This window comes from Dermacentor andersoni, chromosome 11, assembly GCF_023375885.2.
Source record: "Dermacentor andersoni chromosome 11, qqDerAnde1_hic_scaffold, whole genome shotgun sequence".
Classification (NCBI taxonomy): Eukaryota; Metazoa; Arthropoda; class Arachnida; order Ixodida; family Ixodidae; genus Dermacentor; species Dermacentor andersoni.
In genome coordinates, this window is record NC_092824.1 from 126,801,733 (window position 1) to 126,823,213 (window position 21,481).

Below are 21,481 nucleotides of genomic sequence, written 5' to 3' on the forward strand. Positions count from 1 at the left end.
CAGTACCAGTGGCACCCACGACGATAATGGAAGAGAGAATAGTCTAGAGGAATTCGAAATCCCACAGGTAACACCGGAAGAAGTAAAGAAAGCCTTGGGAGCTATGCAAAGGGGGAAGGCAGCTGGGGAAGATCAGGTAACAGCAGATTTGTTGAAGGATGGTGGGCAGATTGTTCTAGAGAAACTGGCCACCCTGTATACGCAATGCCTCATGAATTCGAGCGTACCGGAATCTTGGAAAAATGCTAACATAATCCTAATCCATAAGAAAGGGGACGCCAAAGACTTGAAAAATTATAGACCGATCAGTTTACTGTCCGTTGCCTACAAAGTATTTACTAAGGTAATTGCAAATAGAATCAGGAACACCTTAGACTTCCGTCAACCAAAGGAGCAGGCAGGATTCCGTAAAGGGTACTCAACAATAGATCATATTCACACTATCAATCAAGTGATAGAGAAATGTGTGGAATATAACCAACCATTATATATAGCTTTCATTGATTTCGAGAAAGTGTTTGATTCAGTCGAAACCTCAGCAGTCATGGAGGCATTGCGGAATCAGGGCGTAGACGAGCCGTATGTAAAAATACTGAAAGATATCTATAGCGGCTCCACAGCCACCGTAGTCCTCCATAAAGAAAGCAACAAAATCCCAATAAAGAAAGGCGTCAGGCAGGGAGATACGATCTCTCCGATGCTATTCACAGCGTGTTTACAGGAGGTATTCAGAGACCTGGATTGGGAAGAATCGGGGATAAGAGTTAATGGAGAATACCTTAGTAACTTGCGATTCGCTGATGATATTGCCTTGCTTAGTAACTCAGGGGACCAACTGCAATGCATGCTCACTGACCTGGAGAGGCAAAGCCGAAGGGTGGGTCTAAAAATGAATCTGCAGAAAACTAAAGTAATGTTTAACAGTCTCGGAAGGGAACAGCAGTTTACAATAGGTAGTGTTGTAATCTCAGCGCTGACACCCGTTGTTGCAAATGGGTCGCAAGCCCCAAGGGTAGCGTTGGCCTGGCGGCCTGGGGCACAACTGGAAGCATCCGAAGGTCCCGGCAAAGCATGAGTCGACTGGTAACAGAACAACTTGTTTATTCTAGCATCGCAAAAGAGCGGGCGGTCAGGTCGACCGAAGTGGAGAGACGGGAGAGCACGTAACTCAACGGAAGAAATCGGAGCCTCTCCCTTGGCGTCCGGGGGCAGCTGCTTTTATACTCTCGCGGTTGAGGGGAAGGAGGAACGCCTCGTCAGAGGCGCACGTGATGCGGGGCACGGACAGGCTGAGAGACATGTTGAGACGAGTGTAGTGACGCATCCGCCGAGCCGGCGCCGGTCAGACCTCCTCGCTTCACACTTGGGGAGCTCCTCTCCCCGGCTGCCGCGCTTTGACAAGCGTGGGCACCACCATGCACACACACACACACACGCACACTTGAAGACACGTGGCACTGAAACATGCCTGAACGCGCGTGGCGGGGAGGCGTATCGGCGGCGCTGAACGGGCCAAAATGTCCGCCGCTTTGAACGAAGCCCCGGTGTCCGTTGCATCCGCGCCGGCTATACCGCGCGTCGTAGGCGAAACGTAACAGTAGTGAGGCACTGGAAGTGGTAAGGGAATACATCTATTAAGGACAGGTAGTGACCGCGGGTCCGGATCATGAGACTGAAATAATCAGAAGAATAAGAATGGGCTGGGGTGCGTTTGGCAGGCATTCTCAGATCATGAACAGCAGGTTGCCATTATCCCTCAAGAGAAAAGTTGAAGAGAAAGAGAACAGCTGTGTCTTACCAGTACTCACGTACGGGGCAGAAACCTGGACTTACGAAAAGGGTTCTACTTAAATTGAGGACGACGCAACGAGCTATGGAAAGAATGATAGGTGTAACGTTAAGGGATAAGAAAAGAGCAGATTGGGTGAGGGAACAAACGTGAGTTAATGATATCTTAGTTGAAATCAAGAAAAAGAAATGGGCATGGGCAGGACACGTAATGAGGAGGGAAGATAACCGCTGGTCATTAAGAGTTACGGAATGGATTCCAAGGGAAGGAAAGCGTAACAGAGGGCGGCAGAAAGTTAGGTGGGTGGATGAGATTAAGAAGTTTCCAGGGACAACATGGCCACAATTAGTGCATGACCGGGGTAGTTGGAGAAGTATGGGAGAGGCCTTTTCCCTGCAGTGGGCATAACCAGGCTGATGATGATGATGATGATGACAGTGCTTTATTTCCGAAGTTTTATTGTGCTGCTTTATTTCCGAAGTTTTATTGTGCGTTTATGTTCTTTTAAAGGCCATATACAACAAGATTATGGACCACGTAAAAAGCACTGTTTTAGATAATTTAGACATACAGTAGCCTCTGTAAACGCTCGCAAAAATAGTTGTTTTTCATACTTAAAGGGGAAAAAATATGCAGATCCCACGTACTGTGGGAATTGATGTAAGCGAAGCTTTGTCTGCTGTTTGCGTTTATTGACGTTATTTGGCGGTGGTATATTGACAGCATACGACAGCCATGACGGGATGTGAAATGTTATCTTGCCTGCTCCGCTTGTGTTTGTGTTCTTGCTCCGCTCGACGCTTTATGCGAGCTTTCGTCTTGTCAGCAGTAAGTGCATGCTTCGGCGCCATTCTAGGTTGTAGCGTTGTAGCTCACAAAACTGCCTCCTCTCTCTCTCTCTCTCTCTCTCTATATATATATATATATATATATATATTTACCACCTCCTCGCTCTACTGTCGTTGGTGTTGTGGGTGAGCACAGAGACAAGTGCGGCAGCTCCTGCACAGCATTTGTGAGGGTTCATGCCTAGATAGGCATCCAGAGGGCACTCTGCAGATGCGATGCGGCGTAAATCTTGACACGAGCTTCTCTGGTCGTCTTTCCTTTGTACCAAACTCTTGTCATGTACTAATGCGATAACGTTAAGGGCCCCGTGTCGCAGAAAATCCAGTGTCGACACCGCGGGCATCGCTTGGCGAATAATCATTCTGAGCCACAACCGCGCAGGCCCTCCACGTGGCGCATACTTTGTCTTATATTGTCTACAAAGTTATTCCTCGGAATTTTGAGGATGACAGCTCATAAACAAATGTCATGAAACAAAACACTGACAGCACATGCGTTTTATGTTTTTGTGACATGGCCACATCTCAACCAAGTCCTGATGTGGCCTGCATTAGTGGCCTGCGTCTCAACTACGTCCCGACGCGACCTGCGTTAGTGGCGTGCCAGACAACAACAGCAGCAGCAGCGGGAAGGTCGAAGGAAGAGGCAAAGAAAGCTTCGCTTTAAAAAAACTCCACCATTACCAGTCGCTGGAAGGGACGTACTTTGTAGACTGTACAGAACCAGTTCCTGGGTCGTCTGCTTCCCTTGCTTGTGTACCATTACCTTGTATCCGTGAACAGGTACCGCATGTCTGCTAGCCACAGAGTTAGTATACTTTGCTAGCTGCTTCGTGCACTGTGCCAACGCCGTTAGCACCCCTGATGTTCTTTTAATGCTAAGCAATTTCCGAGTCCAGCAAGCTTTCTCTATCTGATTGTCTACGTTCAACAGCGGATGATGCATCCTGCCTCCGCTCAAAGAAGAGTGCATTGGAGTAGCCAAGCTAAAGGTGCAGTGTGTCTTAACGCGGACACGATCCACGCGTGGCGCAGTTCAGCTACATCGGTGAAAATTGTACACTGTATAGTCTAGTGTGGCTGGCGTAGGAATAGAACATTTCCTATCACATGCCAGAGCCATTTGAACAGGATGCATCGACACACTAGCTTGGCTGACCAGCAGCATACTGGCCTATATACAGTTTGGGCTCACTGAAGTGAGGGTGTTGGATTTGTGCCTTCGACAAACAAAGAAGCACTCTCTGTGTGCTGGTGCTGCGGCAAGTGCTGCGGCAAGTGCTGCGGCAAGTGGTGCTGTGGCAAACTGATTGCCATGCTACTGCTGGTCATGTTTAAAGTGCAGGGTAAAATTTTAGCGATCTTAGCATCTTCGGCATGACGTGTCCAACTTCACTAGCCGCTGCCTGGCATGCTGGAAACGCTGGACTCATCGATGATGATGCTGATGATGAAGTGGTATGTACCTTTCCCATAGTTTTATGCAATAATTACTAGAGGGAACTGGCGCTGCAATCCATTGCTACCGATTGCTACGGGAGCTGCAATCTGACTGATTCAGGCAGCATTGGAATTGTGGGAAGTGCATGGATTTGCCAAAACTTCATCTATTTAGCTTCAAAACGGCTCTGCGACTTTTTAAATTGGTCATTTCCAACAAAGTACTGTGTAATAAATAATTAAATGAACATTATTAGAATTGTCCAACAGCAGAATTCGAACACAGGACCTCTAGTGCAGAAGCCCAATATTGAAACCATCACGATACCGGCACATGCATCGTCAAGCAGCATGGAACTCCTTTATGAATTTCTTGCAAGCAAGCTAGTGTGTTGAAATGCATGGCGTGTTTCAGTTTGGCCACCTTGACAGGTTGAGCCGCTGAAATTAGTAGCGATCGTGCATGTTCGCAGAGTATTCTGCAGTTAGAAAAGTAAAGGTCACTTTGAAATTTAGGACAACGAAGACAGATAAAGCGTAATAAACAGAGCCACACTTACGTCTGAATCCATAAGTAAAAAAAATTGGACAAATCTATGTACTGCATGATTTTCATGGTGGCTGAGCGATTGCAGCGCCAGAGTTCGCTCTAGCAATTATTGTATGAAACTCTATGGTGTTTCCCTTTGAAACAGGTGGATATTACAATGATGGCAGGGAAAAGGGGGAAAAACATGAAGCAACAAAAAAAAAAATCAAGGCCATGCCACCCTGCGAAGGTAGCTGACCAGCGGAGCTGTATACGCCATGGCAAGAAAAATTGTGGTAAACACTTTATTGCATCACTCATCTTTACATAAAAATGACAGTCACAATGGCTTTGTGGTTGCTATGATATAGACTGATCAGCATACTCGCAACTGCAGACACATTCTTTGATAATGTCACATCAATGCACGTATGCCGCTGGTTGGTCGGTTGGACTGGATTGGTGTGGCATCACAAATCGTATGTCTGCAACGCGAAACACCTAAGCCACTCCCTTTTTGGTCCCAACACATCCACATTAAAATCACCTATGAAGACCACAGGGGTAGTGTCATCACAACTAACCCACACATTGTGAGTAGCCATGAACCTTACGGGGCTATGAGTCATTGCATTCTTTGTTTCCTTATGGGGGTGTGATCCATTTATGATGACAGTTTTCAACATGCTGTTCTGTATGTTGTATGCCTGATTCGAAATAATGCAAGCGCTGTTCGCTTCACTTTACTGAGTGCTTGTAGCCTCTGCCTTACGGGGCTATGAGCCATTGAATTTTTTGCTTGCTTACAGGGGTGTCAGTGCTTACCGAGGTATGAGCCATTGATGATAATAGTTGTGTGCGACCACAAAAATTTATAATTCACTTATTGGGAAAAATAAATACTATGTTTTTATCGTTACATTGCTTTGAAAATGTTTGCATGCGAACCAAAACCATTACAAACCGTTGTGGATCATTTTTTGTTTGTTCCAGAGCGGAACCGGAACACAACTTTTTTCAGTGGAATGAAACCAGAACAAAAAACATTTTGTTCTGGCACCCTGGCGCCACATGCTTTCCTCTTCACACATGCTGTCAAAAATTGTTGATGTGGGAAGTAGCTATCAACACAGAAACTGATTCCTGGATGAAATTAAAATAGTAAATGCTGCAACCTTGGAACTTTTACTGCCACTGTAGCATTATAGAAAGAGAGAGAAACAACTTTATTATGAAGCATTCTAGAGTCTTAGTCTGCAGATTTGAAATAAAAGCATGTAATTTGCATTGCACAGCCCCTTTAAGTGCAAGCTTGCTTTGTAGTGGTTCAGCCCTTTTAATGAGCATGAGGTTTAAAATGTTTTCTTCTTTTTTTACAGCCTTGCTTAGACCAGTTCTGAGCTAAATTCAGAAATCATAGCTGCACTTGTGCGCTCTTAGACCAGTCTGAGTATTACAGGCCGCTGTCACTGCAAGTTCTTCAGCTGCCACTCGAGCCCAGACGTTCCTGCACATGGCCCAGATACAATTGAGCTGCCAGCAGAAGGTATGCAAAGGTTTGCACACTATAGTGGTTCTCAGTGAAATAGTTACTTGGTTTTCGTTTTTGAAAGGGAAGGTGCCTTGCAAAAGAAATTATATGCATCCTTCCATGCTGTAGACGTTACTATTCTTTAGCCACACTCACATTAAACCCCAAAATTTTGTTCTAGTTGACCTTTAAAGATGTGTGAGTGCTATTGTTTTAGCTTTTTGCTAACAGAAAAATTACGTCACAGGTTTGATGGCGGAGAGGGTCATTTCAAACCTTGTGGAAAAGGAATGACAGTTCAGTCACCATGAATAAAGTTATCATTATCAGCAGCAGCCTGGCTACGTCCACTGCAGGGCAAAGGCCTCTCCCATACTTCTCCAACTACCCCAGTCATGTGCTAATTGTGGCCATGTTATCCCTGCAAACTTCTTAATCTCATCTGCCCACCTAACTTTCTGCCACCCCCTGCTACACTTCCCTTCCCTTGGAATCCAGTCCGTAACCCTTAATGACCAGCGCTTATCTTCCCTCCTCATTACGTGTCCTGCCCATGCCCATTTCTTTTTCTTGATTTCAACTAAGATATCATTAACTCATGTTTGTTCCCTCACCCAATCTGCTCTTATCTTATCCCTTAACGTTACACCTATCATTCTTTCCATAGCTCGTTGCGTCGTCCTCAATTTAAGTAGAACCCTTTTCGTAAGCCTCCAGGTTTCTGCCCCGTACGTGAGTACTGGTAAGACACAGCTATTATAACTTTTCTCTTGAGGGATAATGGCAACCTGCTGTTCAGGATCTGAGAATGCCTGCCAAACGCACCCCAGCCCATTCTTATTCTTCTGATTATTTCAGTCTCATGATCCGGACCCGCGGTCACTACCTGTCCTTAATAGATGTATTCCCTTACCACTTCCAATGCCTCGCTACATATCGTAAACTGCTGTTCTCTTCCGAGACTGTTAAACATTACTTTAGTTTTCTGCAGATTAATTTTTAGACCCACACTTCTGCTTTGCCTCTCTAGGTCAGTGAGCATGCATTGCAATTGGTCCCCCAAGTTACTAAGCAAGGCAATATCATCAGCGAATCGCAAGTTACTAACGTATCCTCCATTAACTCTTATCCCCAATTGTTCCCAATCGAGGTCTCTGAATACCTCCTGTAAACACGCTGTGAATAGCATCGGAGAAATATCTCCCTGTCTGACGCCTTTCTTTATTGGGATTTAGTTGCTTTCTTTATGGAGGACTACGGTGGCTATGGAGCCGCTATATATATCTTTCAGTATTTTTACATATGGCTCGTCTACACCCTGATTCTGTAATGCCTCCATGACTGCTGAGGTTTCGACTGAATCAAATGCTTTCTCGTAATCAATGAAAGCTATATATAAGGGTTGGTTATATTCTGCACATTTCTCTATCACTTGGTTGATAGTGTGAATATGGTCTATTGTTGAGTAGCCTTTATGAAATCCTGCCTGGTCATTTGGTTGACAGAAGTCTTATGTGTTCCTGATTCTATTTGCGATTACCTTAGTAAATACTTTGTAGGTAACGGATGGTAAGCTGATCAGTCTATAATTTTTCTAGTCTTTGGCGTCCCCTTTCTTATGGATTAAGATTATGTTGGTGTTCTTCCAAGATTCCGGTACACTCGAGGTCATGAGGCATTGCGTATACAGGGTGGCCAGTTTTTCTAGAACAATCTGCCTACCATCCTTCAACAAATCTGCTGTTACCTGATCCTCCCCAGCTGCCTTCCCCCTTTGTATAGCTCCCAAGGCTTTCTTTACTTCTTCCGGCGTTAATTGTGGAATGTCGAATTCCTCTAGACTTTTCTCTCTTTCATGAATAAAGTATTTGTCCATAAACGTTGCTCTCAATAAAACTGAAGAGTGCTCCAAGTAAATGGAGACGGTTATTGCAGATTACTGATCATGATACAACACTCAGGCTAGGTCCACGTAAGGCTAGGCACGGTGTGCAAAGGTGTCGCTGAAATTACGGCTGGTTCTAGAGTGTTTTACCAACTCCCTGCTTCGTGTACCAGTGGCCAGAGAGGACTGAAAAAAATTAAGTGGTGGGCCCGTGCTCTAAATGCTTGAAATTTTTTTCCCTTTTTCCTTTGTGCCATGTACCGTACACCCAATGCAGATGATTTGTTTTTGAATAAGCTATAAGATTGACTATTAGGTTCGCGTAATAAAAACATATTGATAACTGGTGATTTTAATTTACCATCGATTGATTGGGAGAACCTACATTATGGCTGTTCTTCTACTGGTGATTCTATTCTTGACATCATGTTTTTGCTCAACCTTAAGCAAGCGGTGACTGAGTATACTCGAGGCAGTTCAATATTGGATTTACTGTTTCTCAGTGAAATATTCATTGACGGCACCGTTGTAATTGAGCCTGGTATTTCTGACCATAAGCTAATCTTCTTTACCTGGGATAAGGTTTTAGGTCGAACTAAAGAAACTCAGTCAGCCACTGTTGTAAGGAATTTTCTAAGGCTGACGATGTCGCTATAATTGATTACCTTGACACGCATATCGAAACCTTATCACACGATGTTGAGACCTCATGGCAACTCTTTGTTAAAACCATACATTATTGTCTTGATAATTTTGTACCCAGCAGAAAAATGTGTAAGCACCGTGTAAACCCGTAAATTAACCGAGAAATTATCCACATGAAGCGTAAAATTAAAAGACTACACAAGAAGCATGCAACAATGACTCCCCAGTTTACAGAATTAAAAGATAAGCTACAAACAAACTTGACAAAAGCAAGGAAATATTTTTATACTAATACATTGACAGATTTTCTTCAAACTAACTCCTCAAAAGTTTTGGCGGTACTTAAGTGAGTCGAAAACCGGGATTAGCAAAATGAATGTCGATGGTTTGGTGATAACTGACTCCTGTGCTATTGCTGAACATTTTAATGCATATTTCCAGAGTGTTTTTACTAAAACCGATAATTATGAATTTCAGAATTCAGTCGTTGAAACTGATACTGACATAGAAGTAACGAGGGAAGGTGTAATACATATGCTGTTAAAAAAAAATCCTAAAAAATCTGCTGGGCCTGACGGTATCCCTAATGCCTTTCTTCATTGGTACGCTGAGTATTTATCCGGGTTTTTAACTGCTCTTTTTAACTGTTCACTGTCTTCAGGGGAAATACCGGCTGACTGGGGTATAGCACGCGTTAAGCCGATTTATAAAAAAGGTGACCACTTGTCGTTTGAGAATTATCGTCCTATCTCTATTACAAGCAGTTGTTGTAAACTTCTCGAGCATGTTATTGCCAACTTCATTCATGAATTCTTTAGTGATAACAACGTACTATCAAAATTTCAACATGGATTTAGAAAAGGGTTATCTACTGTTACACAACTAGTTACAGCTGTGGATGAATTTTCACGAGTGCTTGATGCATCAGGACAAATAGATGTTCTCTTTCTAGATTTCTGTAAAGCCTTTCATAAAATGCCACACGGGAAATTAGTGTACAAATTACAGTGCTTGGGGTTACCAGGAAAAATAGTTAAATGGATTTGGGCTTATCTTCAGAATAGACAACAGTATGTTGTAATTAATTACTCATAATCTGCTGTTCTTCATGTCACGTCTGGAGTCCCACAGGGAAGTGTATTGGGACCACTTTTGTTTTTAATTTATGTTAATGACTTGGTTGATGTTATTCCCGAAAATGTGTCTGTACATTTGTTCGCGGATGATTGCATCATTTTTAAACAAATCGTATCACCCAGAGATCACATTGAATTGCAACATGCACTGAATGTTATTGACGACTAGTGTCAAAAATGGGGCATGCAACTGAATACTCAGAAAACAGTAGTACTGCGTATCACCAGGAAACTAAATCCTAGCCAGTTCTGTTATTCCCTTAGAAACAAATAGTATCTCCAGGGTGTTTACCAACCGGGAAAACCGGGAATTTTCATGGATTTTGAGTAGTCTGGAAAAACTCAGGGAAAACTAGGGTAATTTGTGCTTCTATCAGGGAAAATTAGCTGTAATTTTTTTTAAAGGAAACGAAAGTCGTGGTAATTCTAGCTCAAGTAACAGAGAGGAATCGTAACGAATGGTCTTTGACGCCTCGTCGTTGGCTGGAGTAGTTGCCAAAGTATAGTTATGGTGGCTAGAAGGGAGAGGTGACGCCAACGGCGGATGGAAGCCGCTCCTCCATTTCAAGCCTGGCGTAGGTGGCGCTGTTGGCTGTAATGCGATGCATGGTACGCGCAGCTGGCTTTGAGCATACGCAAGGACGCAAGCTGCCGTGCACGCAACGCGTCGGCCTTTCAGTGATGTTGTTGCAAGCAATGGTTTAGCTCATTAAACGCTAGTCGAACGTGACTACGGCTTACAGAATGCAATTTCAAGCCGTGGTGGTGCAGTGGTTAGGGCGCCCGATTGTTGTGCCCAAGGATGAGGGATGGCATCCCGGCCGCGGCGGCCGCTTTTCGATGGAGGCGAAAAGCAAGGCGCCCGTTAGCTGTGCGATGTTAGTACACGTCAAAGAACCGCAGGTGGTCGAAATTTCCAGAGTCCTTCATGCATAAACTGCGGCATGTCCATAGCCTGAGTAACTATGGCACGTGAAACCCCACAAACAAAACCATTAAAGGGCCCCTGAAACGGTTCGGACAAATTTTGTAGACGGGTAGGGTACAGCTTAAGTAGAACATTCGCACCACAATTTAAGTGAAGCGTTACGTATTAATGGAGCTACAAGCGATTAGAAGTTACCCTCCTCCCCAGCCATGCTTTTCCTCCTCAACTCGTTCGCCGAGCGAGCGGGGCTAAGCTCCGCCTTCACTGGTCCTGCGTCACGATGCGATGTCACATCGTCCACTTCCGGTTGTTTTAAGCCCGCCCGCGCGAAACCTCTCCGCTAGCCGCTTGGCTGTCGACCCCAAGCGAGAGCTATCGAAGCAGCGTGCGTTGCGAGCATTCTGTCGTAGCGCCGAACGTGTCTGGTATTCCGTTAGCCACAGGCAAGCTGGTCATATCGGCAAATGACTGGAGGCATAAACTCAAGCTGATGAAGGAACTTTGGCGCAGACGTACGTGAGCGGCCTGATGGGTCTGCACGGTCTAGACACTTGTTGGCGCAGCGCTTAACCAGCCAAACACAGCGCTAATATTGCTCTAACCAAGTGTAAAACATTTTAAACATTTATAAAAACAATGTGTTGATGATTACACTCCTGCGAAAAATACGCACCAGCAGCAAAAAAGAATACGCTTCGTTGCTGCTACTGTGTATGGTTGAGCTCTATGCCACCAGGTGGCTGCACCGTGCAGACTATTCACATTTGCACTTCTGCTCATCTCGGCTCATCCCGTTACGGCACAGTCAAGCGGCCAGACCCTGTCCCCTTGCGCTTACGTTTGCCCTAATACGGGACTCGCGAAACGCTAGTGCGTCAGTAATCTTCCGGTGTAAAGTGACGGCCACAAACGCGCAAATCCTGGCGCCGATCGGATAGCGGCAGTCCGATGCGCAGCAGCACGGCCGCCTCGATCACGCGCGCACGAGCCCCGCCGTGCGCGCGTGATCGAGGCGGCCGTGGCAGCAGCCAGTTCGCTCGTACGCTGCCCTGCAGAGGGACACGATGTCGCAGCTTGACATATTGCCAGTCACTACGTTTGCTGTCCACAAGGCAACAAAGTCGAATCATAGTGCTCGCGAAAAGACTGAGACCAACTCTGACCGCGGAGCTCTCGTCAAAATGGAGTACGTTGTAACACAAGCAGACGACACTTGCTGTGTGCCGGACGTGCTTAAGTGTACTGAAAAATTGTTCTTGTGCATTCTCTTTCTGCTACTTTCTCTTTATAAAAACAAATTAACTAACATTCCAACTATTACGAAGATCATTTGTTTACCATAAAGTTAGAAAAATTATCGATCACGCGCCCTGGTCAGCCAATCAGATAGCTCGCCCACGTGACGTCATATGGGTTATTTGCATCATATGGGTAGGGGCGGCTTAAAATTCCGCCGAGCAGTGCGCTGCGATCGACAGCGATGTGCATGTTTAAAACCTTATAATAAATTACACGCTTTACGCAGAGCACTTAGATGTGTCAATTAATGATCAGAAGGACCTACTCTAACGACTCAGTACGTTTGTAGAAAATCGCCAAAATCGTTTCAGGGTCCCTTTAAAATCGAGTGGTTGCCTCTGAAATACATCTGCTGCGTAACACATCGGCGTATCTAAAGCGTTATTCGCGAATCCTTTCAGTTTCAGAAATTGAAGGGTCCGAATGAGTCCCGTGTGGTCAAGATAGTGCATGACGACAGTAGGAGACGCAGGCCAAAAGAATTAGGATGCATGTTTCGGGTCCGTGCGATTGCATTTTTTTAAATAACGTTGTTTATTGCCTCAGGGCATAAAGGAATATGTAAAAAGGAAATTAAAAGGGGTATTAAATGAGAGAAAGAAAGGTTGGCTGTTCTTTGGCCGGTGTCTTCCACTCCTTAAGTTTCAGTAATATGAAGCGTCAGCTTACTCCTAAAAAAATGTGAATGGGGTTCAGAACAGGTAATACAAAGCATAGCAAAAATTTATTGCACATCGTAATAATAGCAAAGCACTGCACATCATACATTCAGGGTAATTCGAAGTACAAGATATCACATTTACGCATGCTTCTGTGTAATTTGAAAGAAAAACATTGAACACCCACGAAGAAATGGGGAGGCAAGGATATCACTTTCCACTAAATAAGAAATTAAGACGTTCCATTTTGAACAAATATGCAACTTAGAGCACCCTCCTAAGTTTAGAGCACCCTCCCTGCTGCCTCGACGACTCGTAGCCGGACGTGCAGCCAGGGGCGAAGAAGTGACGCTGCTTCGCGTTTTTTTCCTTGGAATTCATCTGTTCGGCGAAGTCCGGCACTCGCATTAACATGTCAGCAGCGACACACATATTGCCATAAACGAGAGAACACTTTGGCAGCCGCGAAGAAACAGGAACGCTGTCGCGGCGGCCAGACACCGCGGGAAGCTGCACACGCGCGCAACCGCGTGACTGCATCGCCAAGCTGACCGCAGCGCCACCGCGGTCTTTGCGGCAGCGCATGAATGAGAGGATCGCGCTTTCTCGGCGGATATGCCGGCGCTGGCGTCACCTCCCCCTTCTAGCCACCATAGTATAGTCAACGAGCGACTTTCCGGACGGACGGCTTCGCGGCTCCACTACGTGCCCCATAGGATTAATGTATAAGAACGTCTGAAATTTCGGACACAAGAACCCTTCGCCGTCCGATTTTCCGGACTTTTTGCCGTGACCGCAGGTCCGAAACGACATTAATAAAGCCACAACCGACGCCATCTTGATAACCTCGCCGCCTCGAATCGGCCGATCCACTGGCAGCCGTAGCCACCACCTCGGCAATGCTAGGCCTAGCTACTTCGAGGTTCGGTATTAAGCTTCTTGCCTTTCTGTGCCGTGTTTTTTACTGAAAGAATTCGCCGCTGTCAGCAATGGCACCGACACCGCTTTTGTGGTCATCGCGATTGGCCTCGAAGTTCGGAAAGCACGGCGCGTTGCATAATGCCGGTTTCCGAAAGTCGCCTTTGCCTGATTACAGCAATGTTACGCTGTGAAGCATAACAAATGCGCGAAAGGCCAACGGTCACGGGACACAGTATGTATTCCTTAACTATGCACGCGTGCACCCACTATAGGCACCCTGCAATGCAGTTTGGCTGCACATGTCGCGCCACCTGGCAGCGGCGGTGAGCACCCGTGGGTAGGCCCTCACCGTCATTTCACCATTGTTCGTGGTGCGCTCAGGCCCGCCTGCAAGCCTGCTTTTCCAATTTTCCAATGGATTCCCCGCGGCCTCTTGGCAGCTTCTTCGTGAGAAGTGTGAACAAAAAGAACAAGCGCAGATACTTCCGCGTTAAGAAATGTCACAACCGCGAAGGGGATGTCGGCATCAAATTGTACCGTTTCCCTTTAAAACCGGGGGAAGCAACCCGGCGGCTGAAGTGGATCGTCGTGGTTCGTGTCGGTCTTGCGAATTTCTGTTTAACGAACTAAGACGGAAGTGCAAAAACAAGAAAAAGAAATGAAAATGAGCCAGCAGCGGCATCTGTAAAAATACACAATAAAGCGTCAACTGCATAAAAAATGCGTGAACTGATTCCGGCTGTTGTAAATCAGTTTTGATAGTTGTTTAGCTCGTCTTGCTTCACAACAAACTTGCAGTAGTTGTTAGGTGTCAAATCTAGCTTCGTAGCACTTGTATGCGCTGTGCTTCTTCCTGCGCCAAGATCAAGACTCGAATGCTGGAACCGAGCTCATTCGTGCCGATGTTTTCTCGCGCTTAGAACAACAGAACTAAGGTTGGAGTCCACTGCAGAACACGTCGAGTATTCGAAAATTAGCATTTCCCTCGCGCACACAAGCGCATGTTTGTTCAGTCTTCACGTTGTTTAGTCTCAGCTGATTGCTCTCTATGATGCTTCAGCGGTAATGCCCTCTCACAGTCGAGCCCGAACGACAATACCAGAATATGCTTGAGGCATTTCGTCAACGGAGAACAAAGCACTTACCTGCCAATTCGCCAAAACCTATACAATGTGAGGGGCAAGGCACGCTCCAAGTAAGGAAACGACAAATGACTGTTCAAAGACGTCCACGGCCGTATTTGCTCACTTTAGTGGCATAAAATAATGATTTGTTAACGCACTTCGAGATCGACGTCGTAAGCATACTTACTTTGTTGTGACAAATACTTCGCGACCTGCGGTGGTTGTTTAGTGGCTGCGGTGTTGGGCTGCTGAGCGCGAGGTCACGGGAATAAATCCCGGCCACGGCGGCGGAATTTCGATGGGGTCGAAATACCAAAACACCTGTGTAATTAGATTTAGGTCCACTTTAAAGAACCCCAAGCGGTCCAAATTATTCCGGAGTCTCCCACCACGGCGTGCCTCCTAATCAGATCGTGGTTTTGGCACCTAAAACACCACAATTTAATTTAAGCACCTCACTGTGATGTCCGTGCTGTTTAATTCTTTGACATGGTATATGTGGTTGTAGTAAAAGATTTTAAGTCCTTTCTCAAGCGTCGGTGGTCCAAAATGGGCCTCGACGTTTTCGATTGCATTAAAACCGCAATTTAGAACGTCCGAAAGGTTTCAAACGAGCGCCGCAAAAGCATGCCTCCGCAACAGCGGCCGCCTCGGTGTTTCGCGCAACTGACACGGTGGCGCTGACGGCTGAGCCAATCGCCACGCCGCCTAACCATTGCAGGGAGCCTATCCCCCGTTGCAGTACAAGTACCGATATGCCTAATAAGTGTACTGGCAGGCCTTCAGAGGTTTTTCGGACGTGCCTGTGGCGATTTGAGCCCTTAAGGGCTGTAAAACACATGCATTCATTTTTTTCAGACCCTTTCGGGGCCCGAAAAATCGGACACTGACTGTACAACTGTCCAAGGGGATGCTTCAAATAGTCCGTGTGGTGAATGCGCAGCAGAAGGAGAACAAGACACAGGACGTACGCATTGAAAAATGAACTGGAAAGAAAGCATGCCGCCGCTTTTTTGAAGGAGCTTGCACTCTAAAAGCGAATCGTTGGCTGATGCCGAGATGCAGGTGTCCCTTATCCAAGCAAAAAAAGAAAAAGAAAAATATCTCTTTAGAACAGTGAAGCGCAACACTGAGGCACTGTGCACGGGCTGAGAGTATGTCAGAATTAACAGTTGAGGTTGACTTACCATGCAGCTGTTGCGACAGAATCTCACTTGTGATAAAGTTCGGACCTCAACCCTGTTACCTTGCTATCAGTTGATATAAATAGCTCATATTCCAAAATATTGTGTATGTATCTTTCTTATTCGTATTTGAAAATGTTCGACTCGACTTGCAATGGGTTTTACTGTTTGTTTTGAAGATATTTTATTCGCTGTGCATTTTACATAACCTCTCCCTTCTGTTGTTTTTTTTTTTTTTTTTAATAAAATAAACACTACCCCTCACTATTCAAACGGGATAAATTTTCTTTTTTTCATTTTTTTTTACCATGCTTACTAGAGACTGACACCATTGGGTGACATGATGTAGGGATTGAGCCCGTCTCGACATAAAACAAAAAGTTCTGTGACACTCGGGAAATATTGCAAAGGCACTCAGGAAAAACCTGGAAAACTCGGGGAACAGGGAATTTGGAAATGTCAACTTGGTAGACACCCTGATCTCGATTGTAGGCAAATATAAGTACTTAGGTGTCACTCTCACAAGCACCTGAACTTGGTCAACCCACATTTCTGATATATAGTGCACACCTGCACTACGTAAGTTATGGTTCCGTAAAAGAAAGCTGGAATTTGCACCTTTGCAAACAAAGCTTTTAGCCTATAATACCTGTGTTCGTTCTAAGCTTGAGTATGCCTCTATCATTTGGGATCCTTATTTAAAGAAAGATATCATGCAACTTGAACGTATTAACAGAAAGGCTGTTAGGTTTATATTTGGCAAATATCGTAGACTTGATTCCCCATTCGACCTAATGCAATTAAACTGTATTCCTACTCTAGAAGCCCGCAAAAGTTTAGTCGCCTTTCGTTTCTTTATATTTGTGTGTTTGGTAACATAAGAATTGATCTGCCTGACAGTATAAAATCTCTAACACTACTACGTTCACGCCATGGCCATGAATTTGCACTAATCACAATCTTTGCCCGAGCAAAATCTTTCAAATTCAGTTATTTTCCTAGAACTATGGAAGATTGGAATTCATTGCCATCTGATATTTTTGGTTCCAATAATTTTCCCGCTGAGTTGGAGTGCCACCTTCTCTCTTAAACTTTCTTTTTCTTTTTCCTTTTTTTTTCTTTCTTGCTTTTGCTGTCTGTTGTTTTGTACATTCATGTTGGATGTAACCCACACCTGCTTGGGCCACCACATTGGCCTGCAGTATTTTGAAATAAAATAAATGGTCTCTATGCCTAAAACATGTTGCGCCGCGACTAAATAACTAAATGGACAAATGCAATACCTTCGAAATAAATGTAACTACAAGCTTTATTTTGATCTTTCAGTGCTGCCTGTGAAACTGTCATTGCATTAGCCTTTATTACGTCAGGGCAATAGTGTGCTGATAGTGTTAGCTTTTCTGCCACACCGCTTGTAGTAATCAGCTCGGTCGCTTCACCTATAGTGCAGCGCTAAGACTGACTGAAAACCTGTTGAATGTGAAGAGCCACTGCCAATCACAGCACTTTTGTCTTTGTAAGGGTAAGGGTGCTGTTGATACCACAAGTTAATGTTGTTGGTGAGTGACAAAGTACTGTCTTTGTGCGCAGTGTCTATTGGCCTGGGAGGCCACCCTGCGGAATATGACTGCACGATCCTGCTCAACCTAACATGCCCATCGGAGCTGCAGGGTATTCCTAACCTCTACAACACAGTAGCTGAAAGAAATGTCTTGTTTTGCATAGCTTCTCTTCAGAAAGCATAAATGAACATACTTATTGTTATTTTGGCTGCCATTTCGTTCTGATGCTAATATGAATGCACCTTCAAACGATTTGCAAGTTATATTTGCACAAACCTACTTTTGATTTAAAAGGGCCTTGACACGGTCACCCAATTATTTTTAGTTCAAAATTGTTACTGATAGTAGAGTGGCCACTATTGTTAAGCTTGAGAACTTTCTCAAGCACAACAAAAAGAATAAACATAAGAAGAAATAAAAACCACAGGACAAGGCACTTACTCGCAACTGAAAAAATTATTCAACAGGCTTTACATATATATACACAAAAAAGTGATCACGCATGCAGACCAAAGCAGAGGTAACGAATCAAAATAATAACTTATATGCATGCTAACAATCAAGAAAAGTAAATTCGTTATCGTGTAGCAACACAGAAGGGTGGCTGATGCAAGCATCTCCTCTTTTTCTAACATCATAGGTCTCTGCTAATTCTCACATAATCTAGTTATTGCTTTAAAAACAACCTGTTTCATTAAACATGGCATAGCACTCGCACTCTTTACAATGGCCGGCCAGATGTGATGCCCTAGATTCTCGCATAATCTCTTTATTGCTTTTAAAAACAACCTGTTTCATTAAACACGCCATAGCACTCACACTCTTTACAATGGGCATCCAGATGTTGTGCCCCAGATGATTAAGCCATGCATGGTGCTCTCTTAGATGTACGTTGATGGAGTCACCAGATTGGCTCACATACATCTTCCAACATCTCAACAGAATCAAGTATACAATGCCTGAAATTGCAAAAACATTTTTTGTTTACATGTACATTCAGGGGGACTTCTAAGCACATGCAAGCAAAGATGTTTATTTCTTGCTGAAAACAGGACATCAACTTTACACCTCGCATCTGCAGGCTTTAGTTCATGAGCTGTCCTATCGAATGACCGAAATTTTTTTTCAGATCATCTTTGTGGCTGTGTGGCTTTTGCTCGATGCTTTTCATTACGTCACTGAGCACGTGCTGGTGGGCGAGTTGGTTATGCATGTTATGCATTTGGCACTTTCGTTGTAATCTTTCATTAAGTGTTAACATAAACTGATCTGATAACATTCTGTGGATAGCCAGCCTGTTCTAATTTGTCGACCTTATAATGTAAACTGAATTTCATTAGATCCTGACACAATTTTTTTTATGATTCCTCTTTTCACCAGTTTTGAGTGGCCTGACCTGTAATCAAGGATAGGCTTAACAGATTAGTTAATACCAGTAGACATACTTTTAAAAAACCAATCTGTAATCGAGAAACTGTTGCTTGGTTTTCATGGGGCAATAAAAATGAAAAAAAGTTTTCAAATATGTACAGCATCGCGGGAGCAATTATCAGAATTATTGAACACTAGAAAATCATCCACGTATATATATATACAATCTTCACAAGTCAAGAAATATGACATTCCAGCTCTGTATTAATCATACCTAAAAAGATTGTACTCAATATCAAAGTGACTGACATGGAAGTTCCAGAATGTTGAACATAAAGCCCTTTGCCCCAAGACACAACGGTAGTGAAAGGAGAGCAACTCGGGAAAGCTTGGGACGAAAATTTCACTATTCAAGCAAATACATTCATCATCATTATTCGCCGTGATGCATTTCCTCGCGCAGGCCACTGTCTTGAGTACAGCCATTAATTCACTGTGTGGGATAGAATAACATTAGTAATGCAGTGCAACTTTTAGGATTATGTTTTCAATAACTTCCACCACCGCTTCGGAGTTGCTAACATGATAAGGATCCAAAATTGTCAAATGCTCCAGGTTCTTTTGCAGATATTGTGAGACTATGCTTTGCCACATGTCCCTGTCAGACAAAATGGCTCTGAATGGCATATCAGGATTGCGGGTTTTTATAGAAAAAACTTCTGAAGGTCAGAGTGCTTCGCAATTTTGAAAGCAGAAGCTAAACATTCAAAATTCATGCCATCTAGAATAATAATTAGCACATCCTTGTGGACAAAGAAGGATTTTTATTAATCTTATACGAGGGTACTTTATCAGAAATAGCTTCAGCAGTGCTTAATAACTTGGTGCTTGTTCAGCAAAAAACTTGTGCGAGAACTGATCGCATGACGACTCTCGGCACTGACAGTCCGACCGACAGCTGAGGGCTGAGAGCTGAGGACAGCTGACAGCACCGTTCTTCATCACGACCTCGTCGCCCCAGCCCCAGTCACTCTGAATGCTGTTCTCTTCCCGTTATGCTTTGCTGGTACCACCATTGCTATGGCTCTCATGCAAACCAGTGCCACTAGCCCTGCTCCTACACAGGAAATGTTTGGGCCGAACACTGATGGCGACCGCTGTTCCCGACCCCGGATCCAGTCGCCTTTTTCACGTCACCGACCGCATCAGCAAAGTCCGCTATCTCGTTGACACTGGCACCGAGATTTGTGTCCTTCCTTATACGTTGGCTGAGCAACGCCATCCTCCCAACTCGTCTCCTCTCACTGCAGTCAGTGCATTGACTATCCGGACGTACGGACAAAAGTCGGTCACTCTTGACATTGGCCTCAGACATACGTTTCGCTCAATCTTTGTCATTGCGACCGTGCGCCAGCCCATCATCACAGTTGACTTTCTTTGGCACTACAAGTTGGTTGCCGACAAGCAGCCCAGTGCATCTTGGACTCCAAGACGAGCTTAACCGTCCAAGGAGTTTCCTGTTGCGCTCCACCACTTCAGCTTCTCCAGGCGCACATGGCTGTTCCCGACTCATGGTCAGCCGTTGTTGGCGAGTTTCTGGACGTCTTCTGACCCTCCTCCTTTCAGTCCGCGGTCGCTCAGAGCGTTATACATCATATCATCATCACTGGCCCTCCGGGGTTTGCCCTGGCTCATCGCCTTGTGCCGGATCGTCCGTCTCCAAAGAGGAGTTTGGACACATGCTTGACCTTGGCTTCATTCATCCTCCTCCAGTCCGTGAGCCTCGCCACTCCATGTCATGCCCAAGAAGACCGGCGCCCCTGCGGCAATTACTGTGCTCTCAACAATGCCACTGTCCCGGACCGGTACCAATACCTCGCATTCAGGATGCGTTGGCACTGCACCCCTGCACCATTTTTAGCAAGGTCGGCCTGGTGAAAGCCTACCACCAGATTCCTGTGAAAGCGCGAGACACATGGTGCGATCGGTTGTACGACCATTCGCATCGGCAGTCGCACTCAACAGGTTCTCAACCAAATCCGCCGCACGCGGCGCCGAATCGCACGCCGCGTATGCGACCAACTTGCTGTCGTGCGTGGTCGTGCGACGGCCGCACGGTCAGACGACCGCAGCCAATGACAGCGCCGGTAGCGTGAACATCATGGCCACGTGTAGACCCGGCTGGGTGGGGCCGGCGAGCGGGCGCCTCGCCGCTCCGATCACGTCTATTTTTTTTTCCTCTCCCTGGTCGAAACTCGGGCCTCTTTCGCCGCTGACGGCGGCACATAAATCGGCTACAATTTGTTTCTGACACAAAATAACTTCTAGAATAAAGTGACCTCGAAAGAGTGCGTGTTATTAAACGTTGTGCGAAATAGTCGTTGGCGTGATTTCTACTCGGACGCGGTCAGCGCAGACGCGCCAGCAATCGTCTGTATACGAAGCAACTCGCCTGACTGGCGTGTTTTATTCTTCGCTACTAACGGCACCAGGAAAAGTAACCGTATTTTCACTTAAGAGAAACATAAATGTTCAGGCATTGATTGTGCTGACGAATTTAGGCGCATTATTACGAGCTGCGGAATCATCGCAAGGACCCTCGGCCCTGGATAGACGGCCGGCGAGCTAGG

General features: G+C 45.2%; 1 protein-coding gene across 5 annotated transcripts in view; it reads left to right on the forward strand.

Moving 5' to 3' along the window:
- Positions 1-17,682, forward strand: part of LOC126517476 (uncharacterized) — a 114,191-nt gene extending 96,509 nt beyond the window's left edge. For 3 of the 5 annotated variants that reach the window (XM_072285558.1, XM_072285556.1, XM_072285559.1), the window contains exons 4-6: positions 4,773-4,902; positions 6,066-6,152; positions 17,509-17,682. In XM_072285558.1, the coding sequence (XP_072141659.1) occupies positions 4,773-4,902; positions 6,066-6,152; positions 17,509-17,663 (372 nt within the window). In that variant the 3' untranslated portion in view covers positions 17,664-17,682. Of the gene's footprint in view, positions 1-4,772; positions 4,903-5,599; positions 5,904-6,065; positions 6,153-15,592; positions 15,702-17,508 lie in introns of those variants that run through there. The other 2 variants (XM_072285557.1, XM_072285560.1) reach the window with 2 other exon arrangements.
- The last annotated feature ends 3,799 nt before the right edge of the window (positions 17,683-21,481 follow it).